General features: G+C 36.9%; 2 protein-coding genes across 3 annotated transcripts in view; both read left to right on the top strand.

Moving 5' to 3' along the window:
- slc25a22b (solute carrier family 25 member 22b) overlaps window positions 1–13,458 on the top strand; it is a 20,683-nt gene extending 7,225 nt beyond the window's left edge. For both annotated transcript variants that reach the window (XM_077228063.1, XM_077228062.1), the window contains 10 exons: window positions 2,640–2,908; window positions 3,424–3,549; window positions 3,636–3,691; window positions 3,822–3,912; window positions 5,280–5,337; window positions 7,090–7,150; window positions 7,903–8,062; window positions 8,169–8,323; window positions 11,862–11,937; window positions 12,037–13,458. In XM_077228063.1, the coding sequence (XP_077084178.1) occupies window positions 2,889–2,908; window positions 3,424–3,549; window positions 3,636–3,691; window positions 3,822–3,912; window positions 5,280–5,337; window positions 7,090–7,150; window positions 7,903–8,062; window positions 8,169–8,323; window positions 11,862–11,937; window positions 12,037–12,190 (957 nt within the window). In that variant the 5' untranslated portion in view covers window positions 2,640–2,888 and the 3' untranslated portion in view covers window positions 12,191–13,458. The remainder of the gene's footprint in view (window positions 1–2,639; window positions 2,909–3,423; window positions 3,550–3,635; window positions 3,692–3,821; window positions 3,913–5,279; window positions 5,338–7,089; window positions 7,151–7,902; window positions 8,063–8,168; window positions 8,324–11,861; window positions 11,938–12,036) is intronic.
- Window positions 13,459–22,384: 8,926 nt separating this feature from the next.
- Window positions 22,385–27,218, top strand: part of syt7b (synaptotagmin VIIb) — a 136,094-nt gene continuing 131,260 nt past the window's right edge. The window contains exon 1 of the mRNA XM_077228082.1: window positions 22,385–22,727. Coding sequence (XP_077084197.1) covers window positions 22,694–22,727 — 34 coding nt within the window. The 5' untranslated portion in view covers window positions 22,385–22,693. The remainder of the gene's footprint in view (window positions 22,728–27,218) is intronic.

Here is a 27,218-nt window from a genome sequence, read left to right as displayed (position 1 = left end):
AAGTAAAATATATAAATGATTAAAGTAGCGTACATAATTTGTAGTTGTGAGGGAGATTCTGATTGGCAGCAATAAAAACGTTTTAAGCAGCCTAAACTTGTGAATGTTGTCGGATAGGGCGGGGCCTAATCTCACGCACACTTGTTTAGAGACAATTCCTTTCCCACTGCTCCGAGTTCGAATTCGAAAGCTAGTTCAAGTTCAAAATAGACAGCATGGACGAGGAACAGAGCGCCTCTAGTGCTTCAGATAAAGTACTGTTGTGAATATTATGCTGTTCGTAATATGGGACCAATAAATATGTTACCAAGTATTGGTAAGGAATTTTGTGTGCACGCATTTTTTTCCCCAAGACCTTTCGTCAGACAGAAAGTGCGGGCGGGAGCGGGACATTATATCACAGATGCGGGCGGGAGCGGTACTAAAAATGACAAATCTTTGCGGGAGCGGGCGGGAGCGGGACTGAACACTGCGGGAGCGGGTCTGAAAATTGTGTCCCGCGCAGACCTCTACGTCAAAAGACAACGCTCATTGCCCGCTGTTCTTTTCAAAGAACGAGGATGCGCTGGCCCAAATTTGGCCCAGCCTCCCACTTTATGCTTTCCCTCCGGTCTCTCTGTTACCACAGATAATCATGAGAATCAGGGAAACGCGCCACTCGGTGCTCCTTATAGCCCCGCGCTGGAAGAATCAAACTTGGTTCCCGGAGCTGATGCGGCTGTCCCACACAGCCCCTTGGCCGATTCCGGAGAGAAGACCTCCTCTCTCAAGCCCGCGGCTCAATCTGGCATCCCCATCCCGAGCGCTGGTCTCTACATGCATGGTTGATCAACAGATACCCGTTGTACTGCCAGAGGGAGTGATGAACACGATCATGCAATCCAGAGCCCCCTTTACGAGGCGGCTTTACGCGTCTAAATGGTCGGTGTTCTCCAAATGGTACGCCGATAGAGATCTAGACCCACACTGTGCGGGGTCCCGGGGTTGCTTAGCTTCCCTCAGGAGCTGTTGGATAAGGGCAGGTCCCCATCCACGCTTAAAGTCTATGTGGCGGCCGTTGCAGCGTTCGCTGAGTTGACGCTTGGCCAGTCAATAGGAAGGAACGAGCTCGTCATTCGCTTCCTTAGAGGAGCTAGACAGATGAACCCCTCGCAACCCCCCTAGGTTCCCATCTGGGATCTTTCAATGGTCCTAGAGGCCCTGAAAGCTTTCCCATTTGAACCGTTAGACTCCGTGGACCTAAAGTACATCTCGCTCAAAACCGTTTTTCTGACAGCTCTGTCATCAGTTAAACGTGTGGGGGATCTACACACGCTATCTGTTAGTGCTGAGTGTCCTGAGTTTGGGCCAAATGACTCTAAAGTCATCCTCAAGCCAAGACATGGTTATGTCCCTAAAATATTGGGCACCCCATTCAGAGCTCAGGTCATTTCTCTCTCGGCTCTGTCTGCATCCGACAGTGAGGCTGATGTGAATCTCCTTTGCCCCGTCAGGGCGCTCAGGATTTACATTACACGCTCCGCCTCTTTCAGGCGTTCGGAACAGCTCTTTGTCTCGTTTGGTGGGCGCACCAAGGGTCTCGCCGTCGCGAAACAGAGCCTGTCCAGATGGATAGTGGAAGCTATCACATCTGCTTATGTCTAAAGGTCTGCAATGCCCTTTGGGCGTTAGGGCGCATTTCACCAGAGGCGTGGCCTCGTCGTGGGCTTGGTCCAGCGGAATTTCCATTCATGACATTTGTGAGGCGGCAGGCTGTGCCTCTCCATCCACATTTGTTAGGTTTTATAACCTGGAAGTTCCCGCCTTGCAGGCTAGACTTCTGTCAGTGTGAGCAGTGTGTTGTCCTGCCCAGATTATCATGCGCGGACTTCCCTCACGCGACGTTAGCTCTCCTTGTTGAACTACACTATAGGTTGAATAGTTATGGACCGGTGACCCCGCTCTGTATACCCTATATGTGCTTATAACATGTGCTGGCCCGCATTGCTGGCCACCTGTTTCCCACTTATCTATGTTCCCCGGGAATCCCTGGGACTCATGAAGTGGAGGCTGGGCGCGCATGGCGTTGACAATGGGTTCCCGTAGCGTAATCTAGCTTACGCAATACGAGAGAACCTCTCGTAAGAGAACGATACTCAGTTCTCTTACGCGAACGATACACGCTCATTCCCTCTTCTAGAGAGAACCGAGGTTAGTAACCGAGTATCGTTTTATTTTACTATGCAAAGAAAAACACATAGAAAAAAAAACGCTCAGATCAATCGGATAATAATATTGTGTTGGTTCTCTCTTGTTTTTGCATGCATTCATAATTTTTTGTCCAGGTTGTCTTACAAACAAATATCTCCGCACAATTTGGCATGTTTCATTGCATTATTATCACAAATAAAACATTTGACTAAAAGCACAACCACACAATATGCTTTCCAAAACGTAAACAAATTTGTAATAATATTTGAATTAAGGGTGAGGTCACTGGACATCACTTTTGGCCACTACTGTAAATGGATAAAATATTATGCTAAAATACAGATTAGTAATATACAGAGAAAACTAAGTAAACACTAGTAACATGAGACGTGTTGCTAGTGCATGTCGTTAGATTGGTTTGATACTAATGTTCATTGTGATGTTTCTAGGAATTATTAAGAGAGAGTCTGTAAAGCAGCCTGAAGTTTGACTATCTCCATCTTCTCTCTGGTCGTGTTGGACATCCCTGCAGCTGAGTACATATGCACAACCTGGAACAGGAATATAAATCTGTTGGACTTCAATATCAGCGACTCCTGATTCAGTTTCCATCAAGTTTTTGACACTCAAATTTTGTACAAATGTAATTTCATAAAATCAGCTCTGTGACATTATTGATTGCTGTGTCTTCATTTTAAATGGCTGGAAAGCAGATAAGGTGAGTTTTATTTATAGAGAGAAATGGCCAATACTCACTGTAGAGTAAAAATAGTTGGGAACCAGAACAAGTACAAAAGCAAGATAGTATTTTAACATGGAAACAAATGATATGCTGATATACAGTATGTGATGTAACGGACCTCAAATATCTGTGCCATTAAATCAGATGTGTTCAGTTTGCCCCTGCTTTTTCATTTTGATTCTCATTTCTGGATCACATATGAATTTGAGATTGTGTTGCATTTGTTTTGATGTTCTTTACTTGTGTAGACAGGCCATTAGCTATTGCTACTTGATCGGACCCTAATTAATTACTTTTACTGACAGCTTATTGTTAATTGTTTTGATTTTGTTGAATTAAACCAGTTAATTTAGATGTTTAAACATTAGCACATAAGTACAGATAGTTTCAGTAATTAATTGTAACTTAGCATGTGGCCTTTGAACACAGTAACTCTTTTTAGATGGCATGCTTTCTATTGTACACTAGATTAATGTGTAATGTTGTTTCAGCCTGCCTGCTAAACTCATCAATGGAGGCATTGCTGGATTGATTGGTGTCACTTGCGTGTTTCCGATTGATCTGGCAAAAACACGCCTTCAAAACCAGCAAAACGGATCTCGCATCTACACTAGCATGTATGTTTTATGTTCCTTTCATCGTCTGAGCAAATTAATGCCTGTGCTTCATACTGTATATGTGTGTGGATGTGTTTCATTCACAGGTCTGACTGTCTGATAAAAACCATCCGATCAGAAGGATTCTGTGGGATGTACAGAGGTGATCACAATGTCATACTGTTTCACAATGTATATGTTGGTTTACATCATTTGGAAGTGTTTATGCTTCCCCATTTATCATTTATCCGCTTTTCTTCTTAATATATCTTTCCTTAACACTTTATTTCTAGGAGCTGCGGTTAATCTGACTCTGGTAACTCCAGAAAAGGCCATTAAACTGGCTGCCAATGATTTCTTCAGACACCAGCTCTCCAAAGATGGGTGAGAATAAAAACACACTTTTTTACACAAATGTGCGGGAAACAACAAACAGAACTTAATTTCTTATTTAGAAGCTTAAATTTGAATTCTGCAATTTAAGAAATTGAGGAACATTCAGGAATTTGCAACTGCATTAAATTTAAGTGTATTCACAGTTCTATTTGGAATTTATATAATTATTAATCATATTTATATAATTATATTAATATATTTGGAATAAATATAATGTTATATATATATATATTTATAACAATAATCATTTATAATAATAATATTACTCGGTTAGCTGTCTTACTTTTTAACCCTGTCCATTTCTAAGGGTAGTTTTTTAGATAAATTTCTCTATTAAAACTTATAACATAATATTCTTAACTGCAAAAAAGCAATTGAACATTTCCACAGTTTTTCCCCCAAGAAAAATAAACACTGTTCGACAATATACCCTATGGGGTAAATCATTACTCAATTGACATAATTTGAGAAGAATACTTTTATTTGAAATAAGCAATACTATCTAAAAATAAAACGGCCATCTTCCACAACATATCTATGTTTCTAAAGGACTTTTCTGCTAAATTTAATTAGAAACGACAAAGAATTCATCAAAACAAAAATATCAATACAAAATAAATTGTTTGGCCAATAGAAACTGTAATTATAAAATGCATGTGACAACTTGAAACAACTGGACATTTATGAAATTACCCTTTTGTACAATCAAAGTCCAACCTCTCAGAATAAACCTTCATAGTTATAGTGATTCGTATTCATTTAAATTAATTAATTTGCTCATTTGCATGACTCATTTACAGGGAATGTGCTCAGCTGTGGGACGTAATGGAAGTCTCATAACTTATTTAACAGTTGCACTGATTTAGAAAGAGGAATGCTCATTTTTTAATTTATTCTTTTTTGCTGCGGGCATAATGTAGGCTGGATGAAGTCTCAGATTTACGTCTTATTTTTTAAGGGAATGAATCCACTGCACGGCTGGATTTGCGCACAGAGTTGTGAAAACAGAGCTGATCTGATAAAAGCATTCCATTAGCTTCTGCATTATAGATAGAAATTTCGGTAGAACTCAGTACACCTTGAATACCTGGAGCTGGGTGAGCATCTTCGTGGTGACTAATAGCTAGACTGCTAAATTATTTATTAATACAGTCCAGTAGACTGCAATGAACAGATAAATTATTCAAATAAATGTGTGTGAGTCTGTGTTTGGGTGTGTGATGTCATCACACAAGGTGAGGGTCTGACCCCAGAGCTTCATGTTTACAGAGGAAACAGGCTTATCGTCATCTTAAAATAATGCTCCTTCCTTCTCTCTCCCTCTTTATCTTTCTGTTTTTCTGTCTCTCTCCCAGACACAAGTTGACATTGGTTGGAGAAATGTTAGCTGGCTGCGGGGCGGGTACCTGCCAAGTTAGTCACTCTCTCTGCTGCACTCATACGACCCACAATTCTCTCTCACACACACACACACACACACACACACACACACACACACACACACACACACACACACACACACACACACACACACACACACACACACACACACACACACACACACACACACACACACACACACACACACACACACACACACACACACACAAAAAGAAAGAAAGAAAGAAAGAAATTTGTGCCACCTGACTACAGAAAACAGTAACATGCTCTTTTCATCCATTTTGCAAAGTATGTAGGAAAACTTCAATACCCATAATGCATTGTCCACATTGCCATCCAAGGCCACTCCCACCAGTCTACTATGAATATAGTGAGCCGAAGTCCCTGCACTTCTGGTGGACCACCATGGGACCTTATTTCGGAAAAACATTGTATGGTAGTCAATGGCGAGTGACAACAAATATTTGGATCCCGTTTGAATTGTGCCCTGAATTAGGCCTACACAAATGATGTTTGTCAATTTAAAAGATACATTTTAAAGTCAAGAAAGTCGCAGTTTGATGTAAAACTGTTGAGGTGTAAGACTGTGGAAAAAAAAACGTAATTACAAAGACTACAAACCCAAAAGGCGCGCATGTGACGTCATACCTTTTCTCTCAATGAATGAAGCTAACTTTACTGAAGCTAACGTCTGTCATTTTTTTTATAGTCTAACGTTATAATCGTAATGTTACGCAATCATGTCTGTGTGTTTTGTACCAGACTGCACACACACGAGCTTGGTGACGTACATAGTGCGAGACGAGAGATGTAGTTCATTGAGCGATTTTCACATAAAACTAAATGTTACTCTTCTGTTTTATGACAAACTGTGAATTTCTTGACTTTCATAATTATCTTTTAAATTGACAAACATCATACGTGTAATTCAGGGCACAGTTCAGACGGAATAAAAAGATAAGTTGTCTCTCGTCATTGATTACCATACATATTTTTTCCAAAATAAGGTCCCATGAGCCGGAAGCGGAGGGGAAGAACTAAGGCTCTATATTGTTACCAGAATTAAAATACTGCATTGCTTTAGTAGGAAATACTTCTTAGCAAACTTTAGTCAAAATTTAAAAAGGAGTGAGTTTACTTTCGGTTTCCAGTGAAGGTTCCAGCACGTTGTAGGCAGCGGCTAAAGGCTGCAAAGAATCATAAATATGGATAGAACGCTGTGACGGAAAGTATGAAAAAGGTCCGTTTTTCACAACATTTCAAAATGGATGACCACGAACATTGTGTTTAAGGCCAAACGGAGGGAAAAAACTGAAAGAAACTGCCATCATGTAAGAAAGCTGCTGCCATTCCATTTTTACCATAATGCTGTTTATAGAGTAGCCCAATTATCATACAATATTCATTGATAATAACCCTACACTTACAATAACTGTTTTGTTAATAGACCTGTCTATTATTAATAGATTATAATAGATTAATATTGTTAATAAACTGTACAATGTACAATGTGTAGTTTTCACAAGAGCCGTGGAGCTGTCAAAATAAACTTTTGCTGACAAATAAACGTGCATTTCTCGGTCCAGGTAACACAGAGAATAAGTGAACATTGCTCATTTACATATACAACCGAGATTGTAACAATACAAAGCGTGTTGGAAATCTGTGAAGTTTCACTTAGAATGAATTAAACCCTAAACATTCCTTCAATCTACTAACTTACCTTAACTAACATCTGTCTCTATGCGGCCTGTGTTTTGGCAGGTGATTGTAACCACTCCTATGGAGATGTTAAAGATCCAGTTGCAGGATGCCGGCAGAATAGGTAAAGATGTACAGCTTTCTGCCATCGGTGACACGTCTCTTGTCCACTGATAGTGTCTTGCAATATGTGTAATGTGTGCAACATACAAGATGTCTATATGCACGGGATACTGGATGATACAATAAATGAGTCATGAGGATGAGTCAATAAAAACAGAGCAATAATGTTGCATCCCACAATGCAATGCACTTAAAATGACCCTGACCACAATATCAACTGTAGATTATAACAGGACACCACTTGACGAGTTGTAGCATAGAACGACATGAAACCTTGCTACATACACTTTATTATATTATTTATATATACTATTTATTTGATCAAAAACACAGTAAAACATATTATGATATATTATGAAAATTGTCTATATATTAAAATGTAATTTATTCCTGTGATGTAAAGCTGAATTTTTAGCATCATTACGCCAGTCTTCAGTGTCACATGATCCTTCAGAAATCATTCTAATATGCTGATTTGCTGCTCAAGAAACATTTCTTATTATTAATGTTGAAAGCGGTAGTGGTGCTTAATGATTTTGTGGGAATCGTCATACATTTTTTCAGGAATATTTGAAAAATAGAATCTTTTGTAGTATTATAAATGTTTTTGTCAATTTTGATCAATTTAATGCTAAATAAATAAAAGTATTAATTAAAAAAATCTTACTGACTAAACTTTTGAACAGTAGTGTATATACTGTAGAATCAGTATGATTATTATGCTATTCTGAACTTAGACAATGTTTCTGACAGAGGCCCAGAAGAATCTTATTGGCCGGCATGGCGGAGGAGGAGGGGCTAAAGCGAATGTTGTTCAGCGGAAGTCTCCTACAGCTCTCCAACTCTCTAGAGATCTGCTGAAGGACAAAGGCATCACTGGTCTCTACACGGGACTGGGGGCCACTCTATTACGGTAGTCTGACAGAGTCACTCAAACTGTGTGATGCTTTTAGTCATAATGTGCTTTCTCTCCATCTTTTGTCTCACAGTGGTGAACTCCCTCTCTTTCTCTCCCTCAGGGATGTGCCCTTTTCCATCATCTACTTCCCACTGTTTGCTAACCTGAATAGCTTAGGCAGGAGGAACACTGATGGTTCAGCTCCATTTTACATCTCCTTCCTCTCTGGCTGTCTTGCAGGCTGCACTGCAGCTGTTGCGGTCAACCCTGTGGATGGTGAGATGATCTACATTGTATGGTAATGGATTTAATAAGATGCACAATATGGTTCAAAAGTTTGGGGTTGGTAAGATTTTTAAAAGTTTGATAACAAATACAAAAACAGTAATATCATCAAATATTACTGCAATTTAAAATAACTATTTTATATGTGAATAAATAAATAAAATTATTCCTGTGATGGGTAAGCTGAATTTTCAGCATCATTACTCCAGTCTTCAGTGTCACATGATCCTTCAGAAATAATTCTGTTATGATGATTTGGTGCAAAGAGAACAGCTGTTATTTAAAGTATAATTTTTGTTACGTTATGTCTTTATTGTTACTTTTGATCAATGCATAATTGCTTAATAAGTATTAATTTCTTTTTAAAAAACCTGACCCTAATACTGACCCCAAACTTTTGAACAGAAGCGTATGTGAAACAACTGAAAATACAGTTTCACATAAAATTGAAGGGAGACAAAATCCAGGATTGGGTATAATCCACAAAAATCATAAAAAACAAGGAAATGTTGGAAATGTGTTAATCTATCTATCTATCTATCTATCTATCTATCTATCTATCTATCTATCTATCTATCTATCTATCTATCTATCTATCTATCTATCTATCTATCTATCTATCTATCTATCTATCTATCTATCTATCTCTATCTATCTATCTATCTATCTATCTATCTATCTATCTATCATCGATCCACCTATCTATCCACCTATCTATCCACCTATCTATCTATCTATCTATCTATTCATCTATCTATCTATCTATCTATCTATCTATCTATCTATCTATCTATCTATCTATCTATCTATCTATCTATCTATCTATCTATCTATCTATCTATCTATCTATCTATCTATTTGTCTGTCTGTCTGTCTGTCTGTCTATCTATCTATCTATCTATCTATCTATCTATCTATCTATCTATCTATCTATCTATCTATCTATCTATCTATCTATCTATCTATCTATCTATCTATCTATCTATCTATCTATCTATCTATCTATCTATCTATCTAAATCTTTAAAATTTAACATCAAATTTAGGTTTCACAGCCAAAATTTAACAATTGCATTTGATATTACAGTAAATCCATAAGGGGCACAGTTTACACCTGTATTTACCCCAGTCTTACACCCAAACAGTTCAAAAGTAATCTTAGAATGAAAAACAAATCAGAAAAGATTGGTATGTGTGTAAAAACGTGTGACGCTATTATGACAAAAAACATTTATTTTTAAAACGCAATTAAGTCAAATGTCAGTAAGCCAATATCAAAGTGATTGCATCTCAGATTTCATTTCAGCACTTAATTCAGTAAGGCAGTGACTATTTTTTAAAAGCCTAAGTATCTCAAATGGCAAATATAGTATTAAAAAAATCTCCCTAATAATGTCAGCAAACATTACATCATGTCATAATTATCTCGCAAGGCCAGTATAGCTATATTTACATGGACATCTTTTGTTTGTGTTTTCAAACATAGTGTTTACATGAACGCTAAATAAAGTGATCAGGCTGATGTGTGTGTTTCCTTCTCAAAAGGAAGACTGTGTCCTAGTGAGGCAGTGTCCTTCCTATACCAGTCCTTAGGCTAGACTCCTCCTCAGCACTGAACGCTAGAATGAGAATGTCTAGTAAGTGTGCATGGCTACGTCACACGTGTTCCCACCCCAAAAATCTTAATATTAACTGGCTTTTTATTAATGCATTACAGTGAGTGACAACCATCTGTGGTCTCACAGTAGCTTATCATTGGCAGTTTAGTTCAGTGATTAATTTACACCAAAAACAAAAGATAACGTATGCCTTCATTTCCGAAAACATTGTTTTTGTCTTAAATTTCATAATGAACTCAGACAAGCTCAGTGCCGACTCGTTTTTTTGTCAGTTTATATTCTGGAATTGGAATGTGTGCAAAGGATTGTGGGTGATTGAAGGACGTGAAGGATACACTATATGCATCCTTCAAAATGAGTTGAATGAAGGACGCGAAACGAAGGCTGCCTTCCATTGATCCTTTAAATTGAGACGGCCTTCAGCGGCGCTTTATGATGTGGCAGCCGAGAAATGCAGCCTTCCGTTTGAGAAGCACCCTATATGTCACACACAAATTGGAAATGATCTTTTGACATGTGCTCACTGCACAAATATACAGAGTTTCCCACTGTTGGCACATACTAACCATCCTCGAACCATTTCTTTTGTTTTCTTTGTTTTAAAAAGCAGACCTAATAATGATCTATTTTAATTATAATTTATCTATTACCTAATTAGGAGACGACGAGCACAAAAAGCATTTTGCCCTGCTGCTTATATTAATCAAGCAGTAAAAATGCCACTTCCCGAACCCCAAACAAGGCGTCTTATGGATGAGAGTCCTAAGCAAGGACGGTAACACTTTAGAATAATGGTCCGTCATTAATAAGTAACTATGCAGGAAGTAATGCAGGACTAATGAGTAGTACATTAACACTTCAGCTACTACTATTAGCTAACATAGAAACAAGCTTAACTAATCAGTAAGTAATATCAAAGTTAGGAGATAGTTCCTTATTCGGTAATTAATAATTACTGAATGAGATTTGCCTCATTAATAACTATTAACTAACTGACAAATTATAAAGAACACTATGTGTGTCTGAGATTTAATCTGTAATCATTTTTACTCTGAATATAGTCATAAAATGCATCACTAATTACTCAAATAGGAACTACTAGTGATCTGGACCATTATTTTAAAGTGAAAAACATCTTTTTCACTTTAAAATAATGGTCCAGATCACTAGTAGTCCTTGAAGAGTGACTAGGTACTTGGCATTTTATGACCATGTTCTGAGTAAAAAAAGACAATCTTCAAGTTTTTCTAATGATTGATTACCTAATAAGGAATTATCTCCTAAATATGATATTACTTACTGATTAGTTAAGCTTGTTTCTATATTAGTTAATAGTAGTAGCTGAAGTGTTAATGTCTACTACTCATTAGTCCTGCATAGTACTACACATTACTTCCTGCATAGTTACTTATTAATGACGGACCATTATTCTAAAGTGTTACCGCAAGGACTAATGGGACAACGTTGTCCTGCAACACTTCACATGCGATAAGTGGAAGGAGAATATTAGATTGACACGTCATTTATTACACCATATTCAACAACAACAGCTCGCTCCTCGCATCATTCGTCATTACGCCATTTCTACATTATTGCAGATGCGCAGAACGTTTCAGTTTGGGTTTTCAATCTGATCAAGTGTTTACATGTCCTATCGTATGGAATAAAAAAATATTTAAACCACTCCTTAACAATCTGAATGAAATTTCAAGGGGATTCGGCCAATTCATTCCGATAGACGTGGTCATGTGACCCCTGGGCTATTTTACATTTTTTATTCTGACTGCGCCAACTAGTCTGATTACAATCAGATTATTAGAGTCAATGTAAAAGCAGCCTAGTCTCTTATAGAAGACAGAATTTTGTCAATGCAAATGAATCATTTGTATGCATGTGTGTTTGTGCTTACAGTGCTAAAAACCAGACTTCAGTCTTTGGCCCGTGGATGTCACGATGAGACTTACAGCGGAATGAAAGACTGTGTCCGGTATAAACTGACGCTAACATACAAGTTTAGTTCCCTCCATCACCCAAAAAGTCTTCCATCTTTTTTTATTCTCTGAACATCTCATAATCTTCCCCACAGTAAGATTCTCCGTCACGAGGGTCCCTCTGCGTTCCTGAAGGGGGCGTACTGTCGCGCACTGGTCATCGCGCCGCTGTTTGGCGTCGTACAGGTGGTTTATTTCCTAGGGGTCGGGGAATTTGTTCTCGGTCTCCTGCATGGACAAAAACACTGAATATTTACTGTGGATGGAGCCGCTACTTGTGCAGTTACTTGTATTCAAACCGCAGCAATAATAATCAAATGATAAATTGTTATACACTGAAATGTTTGTATTATTTTAATAGAAATACACAAAGAATCTGCTAGTAACACATTGATTTGAATGTAATATTTTGTAATAAGGACGGAAATAGTATTTTCTTGTAAAATGTACTCAAGTAATTTTTCTTTTATTTACAACTTTTCAAAAAACAACAAAACATTTTTTTACAGTGTAGGTTTGAGATCAGCTTTGAAAACCAGGTTCAATAATCAGTCGATCAGTACAGATTGACAATAGCTCTGTTCCAAAAGCTAGTGAGCTGCCTGTCTAGACAGTATTTTATCTGCTAAAGTAGTCAGTGGTGGGTCACTTTTTATTGACTTTTTCCCTATGACATATTTTAGTAATCATCATAAATTAGGTATTTAAAACACACAAAATTCATCCTGTGAAAACTGTTTTGAAATTGAACATTGCATTACAATGAAAACGGTACTTTAAAACCTTTTACCAGGCTCTATTTCTGTTGTCAACTTCAAATTTGGAACACAACTTGGTTAGACTATGGATTTAATTTTCTAGTCAAAATTATTGTGTAAAATATACATTGTGTAATATAAAAATGTTTAGTTCAGTACATTTGCTTTACAGTAAACTTATTTTTTTAAGCTGCTTTCACTTCTGCAAAAATCTGTTGAGTGTCTTTAAAAAGAGACCAACCGTATTCAAGGTCTCTATTCCAAAGCATTCATTATTAACAACCATTTAAGTTAATTTAATGTTAATTTAATTCAAAACTCCTGACACACATTTTTAAATAGAAATGATTACTTTCATTCAGCAGGGATATATTCAATTGATCAAAAGTAACAGTAAATACATTTTTAATGCTACAAAAAATATATATTTCAAATCAATGCTGTTCTTTTGAACTTTCTATTCATGGAAGAATCCTGAAAAAAATGTTTTCACAAAAATATGAAACAGCTCTTTTCAACATTGATAACAGTAATAAATGTTTCTTGAGCAGCAAATCATATTAGAAAGTATCATGTGACACTGAAGACTGGAGTAATGATGCTGAAAATTCAGCTTTGACATGACAGGAATCATTTAAATTTCAAAATGTATTAAAATAAAAGTTTTACATTGTAATAATATTCACAATATTACTGTTTTGCTGTATTTTTGACCAAATAAATGCAGCCTTGGTGAGACTTCTTTCAAAAACATTAAAATTACCGTACAGACTGTCATTTTAATAATAGTATAAATCTTCAGCCACAGAATATTTTCCATTTAATTTATGATCATTGCAGATTTTTTAAAGAGATGTCCAGAACAAGTCATTTATGTTGAGAAAGAGTAATTTATGGACAAATGAAACAATTTAATTCATGTTCAAATGTTCTGCGAAATGAGAGAGAATGATTCTCTGTAGTATGAAATCTGTGATTACAAAGCATTTTACTTTTAAGCTTGTTTTTATGATTAAGATCAAGCACAGCGCTTTCCTTCGTGGAGCGTTTTATCGAATTGTGTTTACCTTGGTCTTATCAGAATCAAAAGAGACAAACAGCTTTCTTTGAGCTTGTTTCTGTGCATAAAGGACGGAGAAGTGCCACACACACACACACACCTAAAACAGATTATCTTCAAAACAGATTTTAATTGCACTCTATATGAAATTGCTGCTCAGGGTTAGAGGTTAAGAACAAACCCTGAGCAGAATATTTGAGGAATATTAATACAGTTCAGCCTTGCAAGCTCTGTATAACAAGGGAACACATGGGATTGTGGGCAGACATTCTGCCAGCCACTCAAGCAAATCAAGGTGGCAGGAGAAATGCATTGATTGCTGGGAATGTGATTGTATCTGCAGGGGCTTTAGATCACATTTAGTATTCGGAGCACAAAGCCTTTTCCCATGGCAGGCTTTTAATAGCTTTCACGCCATACTGTCCAAAGGGACATTTTGAACTATACACCGGTCGCTATTTTCATCTGTGCACTGTAGTGTCCGTCTCTCTATTTCATTCTAATCTCTGCCATCTCCTCTCTGCTCTAATCATACCTCTCTGGCCTCATCTCGGAAAAATGTTCTATCTCCCTGGTGGCCGCTGTGATTGATTTTTTTGTGTTTTGTGCGCTGGAAGTATATTTCGCCTCATAGTATAAGACAGAAGTGGCGGAATCACAAACATATTCTGGGAGATCCATTTCATCTCGATATCATAGTCTTGAAATGGCCGTGCTTGAGGCGCTGATTGCGAACTCGCAGGAAGGACATGCGATGCATGGACTGCTCTAATAACTGTGTTCGCGTCTTTGTCTGTGCCTTGGGGAATATCTGTCTGCCGTCTACATTCTTCTCTGATTTCTGCTCATAATGAAGCCAGGCCTTTTTATGTGCTGCCAGTTAAGTCACTTTGTAACTGAGATGCAATAGAGACGTAGGGAACAGTGGGGAGTGAATCTTCACAAAGGGGCTTCAGATACGCTTTTTTTTTTACTTGAGTGCCACAATTTTTAGAATGGCGTTGGGAGGGGGACGCTGCAAAAGACGTTGAACACGAGCACAATGGTCAAAAAGTGCGGCCACATTTAGCAAATTTCACAGACAAAATCAATTTATTTCAATTGGAAACCACGCGTTCGGGAATTTCACACAAATTTTTCATTGGGTTCAGTTGGTAATGTGAATTTGCCTCGTTGACCAATAGAAAATGCATTGTTTAGCATTACATCACTTTATGGATCCTATTAAGTCAAGTCAAGTCACCTTTATTTATATAGCGCTTTGTGTAAACACGAAATAATGATCCGTGATGCAAACAGAAATCAATTCTGCTGTAAAGCAGCTTTAAAAAACACTAGTGTCATTATTCAACTGAAGTCAGCTCAGTGTTCAGTTCAGTTAAAGTTATAAAACTATGAAATGAGCTCAATTCATCGATAAAGCAGCTCTGGAGAAAACAGTGATGTCATCATCCAGCTGAGTCCAGTTCTCATCCAATAGTGTCAGTGCAGTGAAATCTATAATATTTCTGAATATTTAGTGTCCCCAACTAAGCAAGCCGAAGATGTCAGTGGCAAGGAACCTCAAACTCCATCAGGTGACAAAAATTGAGAAAAATCCTTTTGGAGAACCCAGGCTCAGTTGGTGAGGCGGTTCTCCTCCGGCCAAATGAACGAACATGGTGTGATTATGATTCCAGGCTGCATCACAAGTCAGATTAGATTCAAGCTCCTTCTGCTTGAAGCTGACCATAGGGGTCCGTGCAGAAGACTGTTAGAGCTTTAACCATTTCGTTTGTACTCTACACTTTCTCACATTCACTATAACACATTGCCCAGTTATTCTCTTAATACAGAATCTCACCTGAATCCATAAAAGCAATATGTCGGCAACAATGTTTTGTTGTTTAACTATGTGATGTGCAGCATGCACTGTGAACCGATCAGGAGATCAAGGCTGTACAATTACCCAGACCCTTATGCTTGATTAACCATAAAAACAGTGTGAGATGAAAGGCACGCTTGTTGACTTGAGTTCAGAAGCAACCAGCGAGGCAGCTTAATGAATATTCACCTCGATGGGAGCGAGATAGGAGCTCTGTTCCAAAACCTAGTGAGCTGCCTTGCTGTTTGCTGTCTACATAGACAGCTGCCTTCTAAGGGGCTGTTCACATGTTTTACTTTGAAAAAAATGAGATGTGAGCAGGTCTCCAGCTGCATTTTGACCTTAGGGGCAGTTCACACAGAACGTGTTTTTGCATTTAAAAATGCAGGACAGTTGAATAGAAAATCCAGTCTCGAGACTTTAAACTTATTTTAACTTCAGCGCCACAATTTTTAGAACACATATTGTGTTTGAGACACTGCACAACACGCAAAGAGCGAGCACATTGGTCAAAGAAGTCCATCTAGCACTTGTTTGCATAGAAAAACAACGGGAAAGCTACACAGTGGAATGCAAAAATGCGATCTGTGTGAATGGTCCCTTATTTTACCGTGAGCACCACATTTTTGAAACGCAACACAACAAGTCCCGAGTACAATTGTCAAAGACATCTGTCTAGGGCATGGAAAAGTAGCATAGTGGACTGCAAAAACGTGATCTGTGTAAATTGAGTACAAAAATGCATTGCGTTTATTAAAAGTTTAACTTGAGTGTGGCAATTTTTAGAACAAGTGTCATGCATAAGGCAAAATTAAACAAAATAAAAACTACATTTTTAAACCACAGAAACATTGGGTAAAATATTCAATATTCAATTATATTTATCTATTTCTTTTCACTAATAATTTCCAGTATTGAATAAATTATATTTATTTACATTTGGCAGGTGCTTTTATCCAAAGGGACTTACATTACATTCAAAGTAGGGATGCACAATATATTGGCCACCATATCGGTATCGGCCGATATATGTTCATTTTTATTGTTATCGTTATCAGCCCGATAGGAAAATTTGTACGATATATTAAAGCCGATAAATAATGGATTATTTCCTTCAGCTGACACACTTCAGATGCGCACTGTTCACCATGATGGTTTTGAATAGCTTGAAATATGATTGGAATCAGTTTGAAAAGGAAAATACAGTTAAGTGCAACATGCAAGTCTGTCATATAGGCTACATAAAATTATGATGAGAACATTGGGAGATTATGAGACTTGTTTTTTTTAATCAGGCTATTATATCGGTTATCGGCTTTCAAATATAAATAATTATTGTATCGGCCAAAAGTTTTATATCGGTGCATCCCTAATTCAAAGTATACACTTTATCAGTTCATTTATCAACACTTTTGCATTGTCTTATGTGCAGTGCATTTTGGATTACAGGACCTTTTCACGTATAGAGATTCCTTAACATGCTGCCCTATGTATGCAGCTCACTAGGTTTTGAATCAAAGCCATGGAGGGTGGATAAAATGTGATTTATTCAGAGAGTTTGATATGCTAATGTGATGAAAGGATTATGGGTAAATGTCAGGGATGTTGACACAAATTTGACTTGAGTTTAACTTAATGGATTTTACAATAGAAATTTGGAGTAAAGTGGGTTGAGAAAGGAAGTTTGAGTTAAACAGAAAATTCTAAAACAACAGTGTTTTTGTTTATGTATGCGTGTGTTGTTTGTAAAAGAGTGCAGTACAGACAGACTGATGTAGCAGTGATAGTGTGATATCAATGCGCCAGTGGCAATGACAAGAAGCCAGCATATCAGGTTCTATCTCATTAAGGTGTCCAGCTACTCTAACTCAAGGTTAAGCCCCCAGCAGATGCACACACACACACACACACACACACACACACAAACACACACACACACACACACACACACACACACACACACACACACACACACACACACACACACACACACACACACACACACACACACACACACACACACACACACACACACACACACACACACACACACACACACACACACACACACACACACACACACACACACACACACACACACACACACACACACACACACACACACACACACACACACACACACACACACACACACACACACACACCAAGGCCAGTGAGATGCCAAATGATGCCTGATACCATTAGTTTGTTTTCCCTTTTCAACATTATTTATGGAAAAACAATACTTTGTAGTTTCACTTTAGATTTATTAATATGCTGAATTAGTATTTATTTTAATATTTGTCATTTTTTGTTGTTGCAATTCCTGTAGTTTTAGCTAACGATAATAATCCTGCCTGGAAAATACAGAAATTCAGAATGCAATGCACACTTTACTCTAACTGATCTCTGCGGAGTAATAGTGTTTACAGTACAGACTCATCGTGGAAATGATTTTTCTCAGGTTGCAGTGGGAGTTTATGAAATACATATGAATGCTTTTACTTGGTCCGGGGATAAATACATTATTCTCAAGGACATAGAGATACTCAAGGCCTTTCAAGGCCGTTCAACGTTCTTATTAAGTCTTTTTGCACAGAATCCACATAAATTATTAGATTTAGATTCTACTGATCTAGACAGACTGTGCCTGAAACCAGAAAAAATGCTGCCTTGGCAGGTAGAAATGCTTTAAGGCATGTCTGAGTCCAGTGGCATTCTGCCTTCACCGGCCAGTTTCTGATCTATAATATTCCAAAATTCTGTGCGTACAGTTTGGCAGAATAGAAACGGCATCTGATGATGAAGTGGTTAAAAGAAGTCAATTAGTTAATACAGTAAATGCAATGTGCAAATTATAAAATAATTTCTATAAAACATCAACTAGCCTATCTGAAATACTCCTTAAACAAAAAGATTTAAAACAAGTTTTTGTGATATACTTATTATATGTATATTTATAATTCAGTGAGACATCCTCAAAAAGATTCTGAATTCTGTAAGGGTTATAAAAATAAAACCATAAACATTTATTTTTATTTAATTTTATTTATAAATTTATTTTTTAAATTTTATTAATGTTATTTATTTGTATTTATTTAATATTTTTGATTTAAATAAAATTGCACTCAAATAAATATAAAATATAAAAACTTTAACTTATTTTATTTCAGCTAGTTCCTTAGGCAACATTTGTCATTTTCGTCTTCATTATATTATGTACTAAAATAACTGAAATAAAAAATGAATAAAAACTATATAAACTTTAATAATATAAAAACAAATAAAAATGACAACAACAAAAAAACGCACCGAAAAATTACTAAAACTTTAAATTAAAATAGAAATATAAAAAAAAATTATAGACATTAAAACAATCTTATAAAATGGACAAAAACACAACACATTTAGGCTACTAAATCCTAAACTAAAATTAAAAGGGAAAATACATCAATAAAAACTAATTCTACATATTAATAAAAACTATAATAGTATCTCAGTGAGACTAAAATGACAGATTCACACCCTGCATAAATGTCCTTTTTAAATTAAGGCATGATTATATTTCGATTGCAAATAATCATTAGCCTATAACTTTAAATATGTGCCTCGTATGTCTAAAGCTCTCTTGAATTTGTTCTAGATCATTCTGTTTTGGAAGCCTGTCTGAAACACATTTCTTTAAGACACTGTCTGTTTATTCTCTGACTGACTGCAGCATGGCTGCTGTTTGACAGGCTGCTGTTCTCTCACTGTTTAGAATTATAATGCAACTCTAGTGAAGATCCTCTAGGGGGCGTCAGTATCACTGGGTTTCATTGGAGAATCTGAACCTGCAGCCGTGAGCTGAGAGTCAATTAGTTTGTTGGGCTGTTTTACCAGCTGGGAAAACAGATTGTCTCAGGAGACACACAGTGTAGTGTGCTTTCAAGATGAGTCTGAGTGATTTCATAAAAAGAGACATCTCTGAGTGTTTAGGAGGAACAGTGAGTATGATGGCTCTTGGATGCAGGTAATGTTGTCATCAGCGCATCAGAAGGTATAATTAGCATAAGCAGCTGTCAATCATCCATCTGGTACAGATGCTAAATAGCTTCTGAAAATCAATCTAGAAAATCAGCGGGAATGCCAAAACACTGGCTTATCACACAAATTGATAAGCTTTAGTTAAGGTTTTTAAATCTCGCTTAATTTTGGCATTGTAAAACTGACTATTCTGTCAACCCATGTTCAACGTTCTCAAAGCTCTACAAAGTGCAGATAAACTCTTATATTGGTGATAGCACAGTTTATATTAATACTAGTTGCTTATGAACTGTATTATTTGGCCAATTCAGAATGGTTAATTCTGATTATTAATATTAATAAATGCACATTTTTATTGAACATTGTCATTTATATAATATTGATGATGTTGCCATTGAATAAAAGGGGGAAAAAAAACATTATGAGAGTGTTTTTACTATCCCTGTTTCTTATGGTGTAAGGGTCAGAGAGCAATACAAATTTTAAAGTCATCATGAAATGGAAGCTGCGACAGTCTTTTCTTCCGTATAGAGTGGTGCAGGTATGACGTCACTTTGTAGGCCAATCGGCAGTTAGCATCTTGACAAAACCCAATAGGCTTTCTCCGATAGGCTCTTGGATTATCGCAAAAAAAAAAAAAACAACAACTCTGTGATCAACAGTAGTTTATGATACTTACAAGTTTTGTCCATCAAGATAATTTTCGCAGATGAACACAACTTTTATGAATTTTAAAGCCTAAATGCAGTTGCCGGAAGTAAAAAACTAGGCTATAAACAAACTACACAATGGTCCCACAACTTCAACGTCACAATCACTAAGCCTCCGACAACTCTGTTAGTTTTTATCTAAAAACATTTTCCAAGAAACTTTGAGTTAGAATAGATTATAAGAGCACAATTATGAGCATAACGAGGCTGTAGAAGCAGAGCTGAAGAGCTGAGCTTATCTCTTCGGGATGATGACGTTTAATGTCCCCAGTCCCAATTAGCCATTTGTTAGCAACCGCCTTTTTAAAGACACTTAATAGCTTTAAAAAATCACGAGTGGGGTAATACTGATGTGTTTTATGCTCTAGAATAAAACGTGAAAGTGTCTTGAGCTTGTTCACCACAGACGTATATCCGAGTGAAACAGCTTCTCGAACAAGAAAAAATGAAGTGCGGGACTTGATTTTGTGCATTGGAAATTGGATGGTTGTGGTTTGCTATTGGTGGATGACGGGTCGTCCCGCCTTCACACCAGTAAACATCATCAGAGAATAGAAGAAATGTTGCTGCAAGAGGGAGGGAAATTAATTTTATTAAAGATTACAAGGACACATAAGTATATATATGTATATATGTATATCATTTATAATCAATACAATACTGCAATATTCCATAAGAATAAGAATAGTCAATTTTGATTTCATGGTGACTTAAATTGTTTTATTGTCCCACCTACATTTTTAGAGTGGGAGACCCAGTAACCATAAAGCTCACAGGTCCTTTTGTAAGATTAAGAGGTAAATGTTGCCCAACATAAAGTGATACAAGAATCAGGATTCATTGTCAGCTAAAGTCTTAAATGTAATAAAACTGACAGATATGAAAAGAGTCCACATTTAGATCAAGGCTACAACTTCACATGCACAAAAATCCTGAAAAGGGTCATAAGGTTAAACAGCAAGCTTGAAACATAAAAAGTGAGATCATGAATGAACACAAAACAGCGAGTGGCCCAGCTGTAAAGCAGTCAGATTGGAAAATATAACATGGTGAAGAATTGTGAGCCTGGCAATGTAAGTTACTTTGCATAGTAACCAAATGCACAAATGGCATGCCAAAGATAAAAAAATATATACAGTACAAAGGTATATGTGTATGTACTACTTATATGTAGTGTATCATATATTCACACAACATACAGAACAAAAAGAACACACTTCATCAAATGTCAGGAAGTTCATTAACTTCTATAGATATGCTGAAAGTACAAATAATTCATTTGAGAGAGCAAGTGTACAAGGTTAGATGATTAAATGCTAAAATCATATTAATTAGCAAATTAAAATGCATCACTTAAATTATTATAATACAAAACACCCCCAAATTCATTTCTATGCCATAACCATCACAATATAAGCAAATCATTTACTCTTCAGGTGTCTGCATGTGGTGGAATCGAATCGCAAACATTAAGACATTAACTACCGGGTGATGTCAGGTAAAGTTGGGAAGGTCATATATTTCTTTATTCAATATCCAATCATTGCAAATTATTGGAAACAATAGTATAGTGCTTGATGCATGAATTGATTCGATTTGATTGGCTGATGGGAAATGTTTATCTTGATGACTTTTAGGAGATATTTATGATTTATTTAAATCATATTATTTATTTTACGTGATTTCAGTAGTCATATAGCTATGTGCACATGTGCAAAATATCGACTGTGAAGCCATTAGAAAATAAGTGTAATACATTCAAATATTTATTTATTCACAATGTACTGTACAGATTCACTGTTATGTTTTATAGATACTAATAGATTTCACCATTTGATCAAGAAACAGTGATTTTGGCATTTAAATGGCTCGGGCTTAAACAGTTTTTGTGCAATTTTCAACATATAATCATAAAACAAGCCAGAGAGCAGTCTTCAGAGGTATTTTAACGCTGCTCAATGCGTTTGACGAAAACACGTCCCAATTTACTCGACTTCATCCACACAAACTGAGATTTTAGAGCTCGTGCCATCAGCTGGCGGTGACACGGACGCACAACTCACCACTCCTTGCCCTCATCTCTCTCCCTTCAAACATTCTCTCTGCCATCTCCCGAATCAGCCGAATGAGGGGACTGGGAAAGAAAAAACAAGTGAGTGAAAGAAAGAAATAAGCTGGGAAGGAGAGAGAGAAAGAGAGAGAGAACGCGCGAGCGCGGTGCTCCATGGTCACTCGCCCATTGGAAGCTCGAGAGCACATTTTGGATTCGACTTTTTCTTGGAGGGGACTTGGGGAAGAAACAAGCGTTTGTTGGCGTGCCAAAGGCAAACAGCCATGCACCTGAATCGGGAGGACGAGGAGGGAAAAGGTGAGATACTTTGGCGGATTCCGCTCGTTTGTTTTCAGTCAGAACGCCCGCCCTTGAACGGCAGACGATGTGGCGGCACCCGGTACCGCTCGTGTACGGGTCAGTACGGTGTCATTCAAAATAATGCATTTCGCTTCAATTTGTCCTCAACTGCAAACTATCAGTTGCCGAACGTGCAAACAGGTGCAACCAGATTTCTCTATATACATTCGTTCGCGTTTGGATACATATACAGCACCTGTTGTTGTGTTGTACCGTGAAGGTAAATACATTTACCTTGGTGCCTTTGAGGGAGTTCTCATCCATGCACGCGCAAGGTCATCATCTCTCACATAGTCATGACAGGGTATCTGCGCGTGCCTTTATTGTTCCGAGTGTGCGTGTGCTCGTCTTGTCCATTGTATCTGCCAAACATGTATCAAAGGCATTTTGCTCACTTTTTCCTATGCAATTGAGAGAAAGTGAGGATGGGTCATTAGGAGGACGAAGGGACATGGACATGCGTTGGCCTCTGCCCCCTCCTGTTGCGCGCCACGAGATTTGTCAGGTGGGAAAATTACGATGGTCAATTGTTATGTGTACAGACAGAGATTTGTTTGGAGAGACACTGTGGCAGGAAAAACAAACGTGTGTTGCAAGACGTCATATAATAGGCACTCATTTGTGATGCGAGATGCCAGTTTAAATAAATAAAAATAAAAGCCTATGATTTAACCCTTGAATGTCAGGAACATAAAAATGCCGTAGAAAATTAATTTATGACTATACACCAATTCAGTCATGACGTCAATTTGTAGACCAACCCGGAAGGCGAGTACCCTTGGGAATTTCTTTTGGGTTTTTAGAACAGTACCGGTATATAGTTTCTCCCATTATAACAGGCTGCAAGATATCCAGGGTCAGTGTTCAGGACATTTAGATGATGCCAGAGTTTTTGTAATATTTCCCTCAGACACTGGACTCCTCACACTCTGTAAACATGCAAAAACAAACACACGTTTTTGTATTTGTACTTTATTTTAGGTCAAGTTCAGCTGACATGAAAGGTTTGGATCCACTACGATAGTGGAATCTGCATTACTGGAAACTGCTGGAATTGTTAATGTTATGTCAGGAACTGCTTGTGATGGAATTGTGAATATTTGAGGGACATTTTTTAATTCCAGTTGCTGTTTCATGAGTAGTTTGTTCCATCACTTGTTTTTACTGTTTAATTTTGCTGAAAAGCCTTGTGACTACATACAACATGGCTTTTTTTTTGTAGACTTCAAGATATTTGCCAATAGAGTAATTGTCTTAAATTTACTGTGAGAAAATGTTTAAAAATGTAGCCTTGTTTTTTTTCTTTCTTTTTTTCCCCCCCATGGTGACTGTTGTTTCCTCAACACTATAGTTTCTATGGTTATTTTTCCCCCTCAACATGGTACCTGTGGTCATTGCTGGCCTGGGTAACCCATTTGGCGACATAGGCAAGCCAATTTGAGGCAAAAATTACCAAGTCAATGTCATAAAACGTTATTGATTTAATTAATGTCTGATGAGAGCTGTTACTGTATAGAGGCCAAAGTGTTTGCCTTGACAGTATTTCAGAAATCATGTGTGTCCCACATTTTCTGTAGGCTGTTTAGAATCAAAGCTACTGAGCGATGCCTGATTTGTGAATGAATCACTCTTTTGAGTCGATTATTTTCAATTAAAGGGATTATTCATTCAAAAATGAAAATTCTGTAATTAATTACTCACCCTCATGCTGTACCAATATATATATATATATATATATATATATGCCCCTTTTTACATTTGAACCCCTGCCCCTGAGGAACTCTCTGCATGTCCCTGTACAGAAGCAAAACCAAATTCAGCTGAAGCTTCTGAAGCTCAAACATGCTGCGTAACACAAGAATTAAACACATTAGTTCCCGCACGTCAAGCGAACATGCTTGAGCTTCTGTTTACCACAAGTGTGTGAGTTGATGAATGTTTATATGTGAATAAAAGCCTAAATTCAATCTGTTCATCATATAAAGTGATCGTGTCTCTTCAGAATATTTGGACTAAACTGCACAATGGATTAGTTTTTTTAAGTTTATTAACTTTTTGAAGCGGCAAAGTAGTAGTTGCGTAGCTGTCAATGGAGGGACTGAAAGCTCTCAGATTTCATCAAAAATAACTTCATTTTTATTCCGAAGAGGAACGAAAGTTTAGCAGGTTTGGAACAAATTAATAGCAGAATTTATTTTTGGTTGAACTATCCCTTTAACTGTTTAAATATGTGACCAATAAGCATGATGTCTGATTTGTAAATGGTTCATACTTTTTTGACATGGTTCTTTCAATGACCCGTGTCCATATTTTATGGTTTTTGTTATTTTGTCCCACCCAAATCTTAAAGTCAGCATGAAACAGAAGTTGCGATAGTCTGTTCTTTCCTATTGTGACGTATATCCAAGAACAGCTTCTCGAACAAGAAAAAATGTTGGACGGGACATGATTTTGTCCATGGAGAATCAATTGGATGGTTGGATGGTTTGGGTTTGCTATTGGTTGATCTCATGTGAGTGACAGGTCGTCCCGCCCTTGCGCAAGTAAACACGTCATCAGAGAAGAGATGTGACCAGTCCTTACCATAATTGAGTCAGGTTATCTTCAGACTGCTACATGCAGAACAGAGGGTATTTTGTATTCAAACCTGTCTTCCTGTAACAGCAGTGCGTTTGTCTTGACATTCAACTTATGTTTCTTGAGCAAGGGACATTAATCAGGAACATACAACCTGAATCTGCAATGACTTTGCTTTTGCAACTTATTTTTGGCAAAACAAAACAACAAACAAACGAATGAAAAACCAATTAAAAAAACATACCAATAATATTTATAATTATCTGGTTTTAGCTACTGTTCAAGAACCAATAAATATTATTATGGAAATTTAATTAATGTTTAAAAATTAATTATGGTAATATTTTTTGTTTTGATTGCCAATTATGGCAACATTTATAGTAGAAATAAAAAAAAAATGTGTGTCTCAGGGACCTAATCCAGTTTAATATGAGAAAAAGCTTGCATTCTGTTATCAATGAATTACATTTTTTGGGGGGTATGACAGTAGTTGATAATACCATGTTCCCACAGTTTTATCATAATAAAAATAACTGTAGTAACAGCTATACGCATTACTGTGGTAATTTTTTTGTATGGCATGTTAATTTTATTAGAAGTTTTATTAGCGTTGTGGATGTCATCAGCTTTAGTTCGTCTTAATGTGAATTCAGCTGGGAATAATCGTCTGCTGAATGTATTGCCAGAGATTTCATGCTGTACTAGACAAAAGCAGATTTTGTAAGCACGGATTTGGGAATATCCAGTTGAAGAAACGCTTAGCCCAAGCAACTGAACAGAGAAGTGTTTCCTAGGTTTTGAATAAAACACAGACATGGACACTAATGCTTTTGTGGAAAGCATTAAAAAAATTAACTAATAGGTACCACCATACTTCTCCAGTTGCTTGATTACATTAAGAATTGCAAACATTATTTTAGTGTTACGTTTTAAAATTCACCATGTTTTTAAGAATTAAGATGTTGTATAAAATCACAAGTGGTGCTCACTGTAGAGCCAAATGATGGCAAGCTTTACCGATTGGCACTGCATTGAGCAGCCTCTCTAAAATAAGGCAAATTATATATTAACAAACCCCTCCAAAAACCTTTATATAAAAATAAAACACTTGAGAGGACCTATTATGCTTTTTTACATTTTCAACTTTCTTTAGTATATAATTATGCTGTTTGAGCATGACAAATGTCTGCAAAGTTACAAAGCACAAAGTCATTCCAAAGGGAGTTATTCTATATATTAGTAAGCACTGTTTCTGAACTCCCTGAAACGCTTCCATTGTAGTCTTGAGTTTTCTTGCAGAATCGTACATATCATAATATACCTCGTTTAAATAATTCCCTCCCAAGGCATATCCAAAAAAGGGGTCCGAGGCCTGGTTGAATTGCGTCAGTAGTGTGTTAAAACTCTCGAAACAAGCTCGAAAAATAGTTGGCCAATAGCAACACACTGATCCATCTGACCAATCAGAGCAGACTGCGTTTTTCTTCATAGAGACCAGAACTAAACAGACCACTACTGACTAATGGGAACAGAGGTGCTGCAAAAATGTAAAATATGTGAATTTTTTCCTATTCTATTCTATTAGACTAAAAAACAAACAAAATCAAGGCTTTGTAAAAGGGCTTAATAGGTTATCTTTAAAGTAAAAAAAAACAAAACACGTTTTGAAAAGCCATATAGCCCAAAATCTCAAAATTGACCAGTGCATAAAAAAACCCTGTTTTTGTCTATAGTGCCTTAACAGATAAAATCTTTAGACTTTATCTTGTGTCTTTAGACACATCTAAAAAGAAGAAATGCTTGTATTTGCCATGGAAAACGCTGATTATGTGAACTGGATAGCAGTTTCACGACCATGATGACGGTTTTAAG

This window comes from Siphateles boraxobius, unplaced genomic scaffold (assembly GCF_051911475.1).
Source record: "Siphateles boraxobius isolate OS27281-9 unplaced genomic scaffold, OSU_SipBor_1 130, whole genome shotgun sequence".
In the NCBI taxonomy this organism is placed as follows: Eukaryota; Metazoa; Chordata; class Actinopteri; order Cypriniformes; family Leuciscidae; genus Siphateles; species Siphateles boraxobius.
This window is presented reverse-complemented; position numbering and strand designations above follow the sequence as displayed.